The 8,896-nt window shown below is 40.1% G+C and overlaps 1 protein-coding gene across 1 annotated transcript; it reads left to right on the top strand.

The window, feature by feature from the left end:
- Positions 1–1,405: 1,405 nt before the first annotated feature.
- Positions 1,406–5,557, top strand: ARL4C (ARF like GTPase 4C). Its single transcript, XM_034426221.3, has one exon. It carries the CDS (start codon positions 2,010–2,012, stop codon positions 2,586–2,588), a length of 579 nt encoding a protein of 192 aa, XP_034282112.1. The 5' UTR covers positions 1,406–2,009; the 3' UTR covers positions 2,589–5,557.
- Positions 5,558–8,896: the final 3,339 nt, after the last annotated feature.

Genomic DNA, 8,896 nt, shown 5'->3' with positions numbered 1-8,896 from the left:
TGGCAGAATAGAAAAACTATTCAGTAAGTTTTCACTGCAGAGCAGATTCTGTGCCTGAAAATTCATCATATTGATACACTTGTCAATCCACATTACTAGCAGCTCATGTGCGTGAATAATTCTTCTTTCAATTTGTGGGAAGCCCTCACGCCCACCCCCACCACAGAAGAATGAAATATTTTGGGAAATATTAAAAAAGGCAGAATATTATATTTCCCTAAAGGAGAAATGGAGAAACATGTTTTTAGAAGCAGGAAGCCACCCCCAAGTCTTTCTTAATAGTCCACAGCAGATGCCAGCCCTTAAGAGATAAAGAGCTTATTGAAAGAGGAAGACAACTATCTAGATAACTCCATTCATAAGCAAAGCAAATACTGCAGGCAGAAATCCATTCAAGACAGGATAGTTTGAAACTGCTGGCAGCAAAGTTTGACAGCTAACAAAAGCAGAGTGATAGGATTAGAAGCATCCCCTCACCCAAGATCCAACACAGGACAAAAGCCATTAGCCACAATAGAAATTGCTCAACACCCTTTCAGAACACAAGCTCCTTCATTGCACCCCCCCCAGAACAGTCCAAACTTCAAAGTCACATAGAACCTTTTCATCCATTCATTCAACTGGTTGTTCAGCTGACCCAGAACTGTCTTTGTGGTTCTGTTCAATAAACCATCTTTTCAATCAGCCTCCATATTGTTTCCAGTGCCTTTCTCCCAGCTTGGAACTGAACCAGATGGATTTTCCTTCCAACGAATTTTATCTTTCCATGCAGGAAAATTGGCTGAGAGCATAAGATCTTAGTGAGTTTAGAAGGCTGGGTGAGGATCAGTATTGTTAGGCTTGGAGAAACTGAGAATGGGTGTGAGCCAACCAAAAACATCCAGACAATATGGGGGCTGGAGAACGTTTTTATCTTACAGGATGGAGGGAGCCTAAAGGTCTTTGGGCCCTCCTGTTTCAGAGAGCCACAATGAGATCTTTCAGAATCATACTCGGGAAAAGTCATGCACTCAACTATAAATCATCACCATTTCCGGTGCCTAAAGCAGTACTGTTTCCGATCACACTGTACATGGGATTTCATACTTCTGTTTGTTCTTTTGAATACACTGGTATTTTACAGGCAGAATTATATTTCTATATGATATGATATATGATATTTCTATATGATATATGTATTTTTATATGAAAATATGACTTCCAATATGAATTTCATCGAATTTCGCATCTGGAAAAGAAGTTATCCAAAGAGCAATTTAAAGAAAGCAGTGATTGATCGAGCGAAAGAGGGCTGGAAAAACAAGGCCAGAGGAGGGCGGGGGCCTCGAAAGAAGAACGTCTCCTCCCCCCACCCCCGCTGTACCGTTGCCCTTTTAAAGCTCTTCCCTTCCTCCTCCCCTGCTCACTTCGCAGGGCTTTGATTGATTGAGCTGCAGTTGCTACGTTGGAATCTTTTGGGGGAGGACCTATTGGGGTCCTCCCAGGCAAATAGCAGGGAAAGGGGGGCTCTCTCTCGCCAGAAGGTGGGCCTAAAAGGAGGGCGCCACTTCCTGCCTGAAAATGAATGAGTCCATGGGGAAGGAGGTAGTTCCCCTCTTGATCAATTCATCTGAACAGTTGATCCAGGAGAAAACCCAGCTCTTTTTCTACCCAGGCGAAAAATAGCAACGGTTTGCACGGAGAACCACCTTTGTTCTGCGGTTCTGAACAACCTGCCACACCTCAAAGTTGCCTTTGCTGCTCGGTCCTCATTCCAGACGGCGCGATCACGGCAATTGTGGGCTGCTTGAGCTGATCTCCATCGCTTCCCCACCCCCTCTTCTCTCGCGCTTTCTCTCTTGCAAGATCCGGATTGTTCCTGATCTCCACGGCGTATCTGGAATGGTTTCTGCGGGTGAGTGTGCATTTTAAAATCGCAACCTAATCAGGATCTAATACCGGCTAACAAGGAAAAGGGCTTAAACGGAATCAGCAAAGATTTTTCTGCTGCTGAGTCATCCATCACTACCATGGGAAACATTTCATCCAATATCTCTGCCTTTCAATCTCTGCACATTGTCATGCTGGGTCTGGATTCTGCAGGCAAAACTACTGTGCTCTACAGGCTTAAATTCAACGAATTTGTTAACACGGTGCCTACCATTGGCTTCAACACTGAAAAAATCAAGCTAAGCAATGGAACTGCAAAGGGCATCAGCTGCCATTTTTGGGATGTAGGTGGGCAAGAGAAACTGAGGCCCCTGTGGAAATCCTATAGTCGTTGTACTGATGGTATCATTTATGTGGTGGACTCTGTTGATGTGGACAGGCTAGAAGAAGCCAAAACAGAGCTGCACAAAGTCACCAAGTTTGCAGAGAATCAAGGCACTCCGTTGTTAGTGATTGCCAACAAGCAAGACCTGCCAAAATCTTTGCCCGTGGCAGAAATAGAGAAACAGTTGGCTCTTCATGAGTTAACTCCATCCACCACTTACCATATACAACCAGCCTGTGCAATCATTGGTGAGGGTCTCACAGAAGGTATGGACAAACTTTACGAGATGATTCTCAAGCGCAGAAAATCCTTAAAGCAGAAAAGGAAACGATAAGGCAAGAAGAAACTGCATTCCATTAGATCATAGTCTGACTTGCTAGCTTGAAGTAGTTAAAAGTAGCAGTCAGATGCCGGTGTTTATATTATCTTCCATAGTATCACAGAGTCCTTCAAATATGCTGATTTTTTACAAGTTCAGATGATAACATTATGCTGACTACCATTTGGGATGCTGGTCAGATCTATGCATGCCAGTCTATCACTTCTATCCTGCTCTCAGGCCCCATGAGCCAGTAGGATAAGAGAAGGCCTCTTTGTAATATTCTAGCAGGACTAGAAATAAGGCAGGCAAGCAGAAACTTTTCCTATCAGTTGCTTCTTACCTTGTGAACTACAAATATGCAAGAGGCTCCCCTCATTCTTTGGACAATTCCTGTTTTTTAAATATATGTATCTAACAGGAGAAACTACACTGGGAGAGAAAAATCAAAAAGCTTGATATGTCAGGGCAGGTCCCTGTTCCATTCAGATTAAGATTTGTGCTGGCATTTCAGGATGTTACTACATGGTGATGTGTGTGCATGCTCGATGGGACAAATGCTGTGATTAAGGGGAAATGTGCATTAAAAATACAGCATACATATACACACACACAAACACACACATAAAATATCTCTTATGGATGGCTCTTTGAACCACTTGTGGAAAACTATTTCTCAGCCTTACAACAAACTTACTTGTGGCTATTACCAAGATCAACAAATATGTAATCACTGAACGAATGAGGCTGGGCTACTTCCTGGAGTAATTTTTATGTGTTTGGAGGGAAGTAACCTATGTTCCCTGTCATTTCAGTTGAGTGTAAGGATATACATAGTGAGTGGACTGTTCTTTTTCTTTTTTTTCTCTATTGTCTTTTGGATGGGTTTTTAAAATTGGGTAAAGAGGGTTGTGTGTGTTATCATGTATTCCTATATTAAAAAACTTAAGTTGGTGGTGTGCTGATCCACTTGAATTAAAAAACGTGAGCTGCTTGGATCATTTGTGACCAGTAGCTGCCTCTTGGTGCTGCTTTATAAGCATTTCATTAGAAAATGTTACCTTTTCATAAGCCTAGACACTGTAGCAATAACCACTAAACAACTTTTTAAAAAATACCATGTCCTTCTTGTAACATTGAACTGTGGCCATATTGTGTTTCCAACATTTAATCTAATCAGACAATCTGACTCATAATTCAATTTATTACTTTATAATTAGATGACTTTCATAATCCAAAGGATTGCAACTGTGAATAGCAGTAAGGAAAATTCAGATTTGGCTGATTTTGTATAGAAAATCAAAGAAGATGTAGAACAAAAAGGACAATCTGAACTTTCTGCTGAGAAAAATCCCCAGTCTAATAAATTAACCTTCCTTCCTGTTTAAATCTATGGTTCACTGTTGTGATTGTCAAGAATATAGTAAGAAGCAGACATTAAAAACACTATGTTAATATTAATTTTAAAAGTACAGAAAAATTGACATTCCTTATGAATACTTGCAGTAATAATGCAATCTGTACATGTCTACCCAGTTGAATTATATCCAGCTACTTACATTTATTAGGAATTAACCCTTTTATATTATTATATAATAAAAGCAAACCTCATTTATAGTATTTATTTGTGAATAAGGATATATAGATCAAGCTCTAAGGCTAAAGTCTTATGTAGGCTTATTTGGGAGCAAGACCTATTGAACTTAGTTTTAATTGAGTCAATAATGACCTCCTTGGAAAAAACCCCATATTTAAATCAAGGATAAAGAATTGTGCAGAGAGATGATATCCCAAAAGTAAAAAAAACAAAAACAAAGAGTTTGACAACTTTAATTCTTCAGCTAATTTTAAAGTCTTGTGACAGAAAGGTTCAATCTCTTATTTTAGAATTACATCCATGATTCAGTTTTTAGGACATGGATTAGCCACTTTCTGATGAAATCATGTGCGTTCTAGAAAGAGAAACAGAAAAATATAAGCAACAAATTCCAATTAGTTGATTTTTTTTTCATTAGCAGTGGAGATTTTCGATTAGTTCTTATAGGCAACCCTTTTTTAAGAATGCAAGGACCTCTCTCTTCCAGCTATATTATGCTAGATTATTATCAGAAACCAGAGCTGCTGCTACTTTTTTTCTCTGCATTTTTATATTTAATACAGCTTTAATTATTGAATATTTGTCATGCAGCTGTGAAAAGTACAGAAGCCCTGCCATGATACTGGCATCTGCTGCAATTCAATTTCTTTACATGCTTGAGGAATTTATTTACATGAATGGAGACTTTTCACTAATCCCCAGAGTGGGCTGGTCCCATTGTTTAAAGCATTGCTTTTTAAATGGTTAATTTCTTCCACTTACAACTCTCTCAGGCATGTTTATTACTTCATACTGGAAAAAGAAAGCGAAAGAATATATTTAATCCAATTTTGAAGCCAAATGCTGTCATTTTCACAATATGGTTTAGGAATGAATTGCTGTTCATAATCAAATTGTATCAGAAGGGAGATATAGTTTTGGATTCTTTTTCATTCACAAAATGTATTTCTTGCAAAATTTATTCTGCTTTGTCAGATCAAGTTGTACAGGTGTTAAATTACTGCAGTTAGGCCTTGCCAGCCATACTAGGTATTAAATATGCTAGTCTCTTTAGTGGATTAATTTTGGTAGCACAGAAATATCGATCATTTTGAGTTACAGTTAGAAACACTGCCATGCATATTATTTTTAAAGTCAGACTTTCTTGTACTCTTCAAAAATAATCCTGGCTAGTATCTTTATGAATTATCTGAGCAAAAGAAAATACCTGAAGATATATCATGGTTTAAAATGTTGCTTTTAAGGTATTGCGTAAGCCTTATTTCTAAGGCAGATTTGTCCTAGTTTAAATATTTTGTTCTCTTCAATAATGTTTGTGGAGAATGTTATCAAACCCTACTAGTCTCATTTTCTTCATGATAACATCAATTAAAGTATTCCAACAAAATATTTCTGGATAGTGTTATTTTCATTCCACTGTACTTGTCTGGTCCTATCATCATGTTTTTGTAATGCATACAAGAATCTGCAAACCCAAAATCATTTAATGAACTAACAGCATTGGGCTATAACAGAAGAAGATTCCTTAACATGAATAGCTTTTTGGTCTAACCTTGTCCCTCCCCCAAGGTTTCTGAAGATAAACCTCAGTTTTGGGGTTTGTATACTAAGCTAAGCCAAATCAAACCACATTAGTATGCAATGTGAATACTGTCAAAGTAAAATACTGTGAATTATTTGTGAAATGTTTGACTATTCAGCTGTTAAAATCCTGAAACACTTCTGTAAAAGTAGAACTTTTACAGAAAACTAACTACACTTCAGTTAACTCCAAGCATTAATTTAAAATATGACTAGTATTGAAGGTCTAATAACACTTTCCGTATGAATAATGTTATTTTCAAAGAAGAAACGGATATTTTGAATTGTTAGGGAATAGAACTTAGTTTTACTTTTTTTCAAATTAAAATATCACCAAATATTTCAAAAGACGTGCTTCCTACATTTAAATTTACAGATACTGTACAACTATACAGTATACTGGAATTAAAAGAGCCTTGGTGGTGCAGCAGACTAAAGTGCTGTTAAATAGCACCAGCTGCCTGAAGTTACTGCAAGTTCGAATCTCACCAGGCTCAAGGTTGACTCAGCCTTCCATTCTTTCAAGGTAGGTAAAATGAGGACCTGGATTGTGGGGACAATAATCTGACTTCGTATAAAAAAAAAAAAACACTGCTTAGGGGGGTGCGAAAGCCCTACTAAGCAGGTACATACAAAAGTATGAAGGCTATTTCTTAATGCATTGTAAGCCACCCTGAGTCTCCGAGAAGGGCGGCATATAAATTGAACTAATAAATAAATAAACTGATTTTTGATTTCCTAGTGTAATTTGCAATTTTAGGATTTCTTGCTGCAGCCTATTCAAATAATACCCCAGACTTGAGTTCAGCCAAGATTAGTTTTCCCTTCTGCTGCTTAAGTGTATCATCTAATATCTAGATTCCTATAGGAAAATTTGCACAGATACAGTCTGGAGAGAGAGAGGGATAGATTTTTTTGGTGGCAGGTGTGTGTGTGTCCTTTAAGAGCTCTGAGCTTGTTTTCTTGCAGACATTTCATTATCAAACTAGGTAATCAGTGATAGAAGGGTATGGGATTTGCTCTTATTTTATATACTAGTGGTTTGCCTTATTAGTGTTGGTAGGAGTGTTCTTGGTAGTTCCTTGATTAGGCTGCTGTTTGCTGTTAGTTTCTTTGGCTGAGTTGATAGTTCCTTGATTGGGGTATTGTTTACGACATGATTATTGGTGTAGAGCAGGGGTGTCAAACTCAACGCCCGGAGGCTGGATCTGGCCCGTGGGGTGCTTAGATCTGGCCCCTGGGGCTGCCCTGGAAACAGTGAAGGACTGGCCCACAGTGCCTCTGCCAGCGAAAACGGGACTCAGGAGGGCTGCATATGGCCCTCTCAAGCTCAGTTTTTGCTGGCAGAGGGTTGCAGGAGGCCGTTGCAGCCGAAACAGAGCTCAGGAGTCCACTTTTGCTGGCAGAATGCTCGGGCCACCACAGGAGCCCCTGACATGAGTGACGTCAAGCTGCCCATGCCCACCCCAGCTCCCCAAGGTCAAATGCAACCCTGATGTGGCTCTCAATGAAATCAAGTTTTACACTCCTAGTATAGAGTTAATCTTGGTGTTAATCTCTGCTCATATGGTTCTTGATTGATGGTGAGGTGGCGTTTTGGTCTTGTTTCTTTTTTGGCTTTTTGATTGTCTCTTTCTTGAGTGGTATATAGATGTTTTTAGATGTTTTTTTATCTCTATGTGCCTGTTGATGGCTGATTTGTGTGACTGCTAGGCTTCTTTAATATTTTTGGACTTGGCTTGGACTAGAATGCTCAGTTTCTCAGTTGACTGAGAATTTCTGGAAGCCTGGCTTGATGTTACCTTGTTGGGTAATGAAATAACTGCAAGAAAACATCCAAACTCAGAGAGCACAAGGAGAACACAAGGACCCCAAAGTCCCCTAATCTATTAATATTCTCTTCCATTGGTATAGATATATATAGGCTTAACAGATGCATGTTTCTACATACAGTACACTGTTCTAATACATAGGATTTTAGACAAATCTAATAAGAAATAAATAAAATTAATATTAGAACTAATTTAATTTATAATTATCATTTTATTAGATAATACATTTTCTTACCAATTACCGTATTTTTTGGTGTATAAGATGGATCTTTTTACCCCCAAAAAGGGGGTGAAAATCTGGGTGCGTCTTATACACCGAATGTAGCCCCGCCCACCTGCTGGCCCCCACCCTTGGGCCATTTTCAGCCAGTTCCAGGTGGCAGGGATCTGGGTCGGGGCACAGCCTGAGGAACAACCCTCCCTCTTCGGGACGGTGGGGAGGGGGGAATCTGCCCAGCAGCTTCAGGGAACAAGGCGGGTGCCACGATTTGTGGCTGGTCACCCCTCTGGCTGCGCTGACTTCACTCTCCAGCAATGTGATGAGCCGCCGCCACCGCCGCCTAAGCCCTCTCTGCGCCCAGGAGCCAAGCCGAGCTGAATGGGAAACGTTCCTCCTTTCCAGCCATTCCAGACTTGCGATCCCCTTCCTGATTCCAAACATGGGTTGTGCAGAGACAAAAAAATGCACCGTGTTTCAGGCGGTGGATCTGGCCAGGAGGAAAGAAGTTGAGTCTACTGAGAAGGAGGACGGGGGTGCGTGGCTCTGCAATGTGCAGAAAAACACTTTCAGGCGGCAGCGCTACAATCTCCCCCCCGAATCCAAAGCACTTCCCAGTTTCCCGCTGCACATTTCAGGGGAACTGGCCGCCACCTGAAGCGCAACTCTTGAGAATTGCATTGGGGAATCGGGGCAGTGATGGCTGGAAAGGAGGAATGTTTCCCTTTAGGGGCTCCCATTCAGCTCGACTTGGCTCCTGGGCGCAGAGAGGGCTTAGTTTTAGTTTAGTTTAGTTTTATTAAATTTGTATACTGCCCTACTCCTGAAGGACTCAGGGCGGTGAACAGGCACAAGATAAAATACAGAAATACAAAAGTTAAAAACAATTTAAAACCAAATTAAATAATATTGGCCCACGACAATTAAAATCCCAATAAATTTAAAACAAATTAAAATTTCAATTTAAAATTTAAAAGAAAGGGGAGAAAAATTAGGCCAGGCCGGCTTGCTGGAATAAGAGGGTCTTAAGAGCACGGCGGAAGGGGAGCAGATCCGGGATCCTCCATATCTCCGGGGGGAGCTCGTTCCAGATAGT

The sequence above is a fragment of the Pantherophis guttatus genome, chromosome 1, assembly GCF_059756535.1.
Source record: "Pantherophis guttatus breed Tessera chromosome 1, ASM5975653v1, whole genome shotgun sequence".
Taxonomy (NCBI): Eukaryota; Metazoa; Chordata; class Lepidosauria; order Squamata; family Colubridae; genus Pantherophis; species Pantherophis guttatus.
The sequence above is the reverse complement of the archived record's forward strand: the minus strand, read 5'-3'. Positions and strand labels throughout refer to the sequence as shown.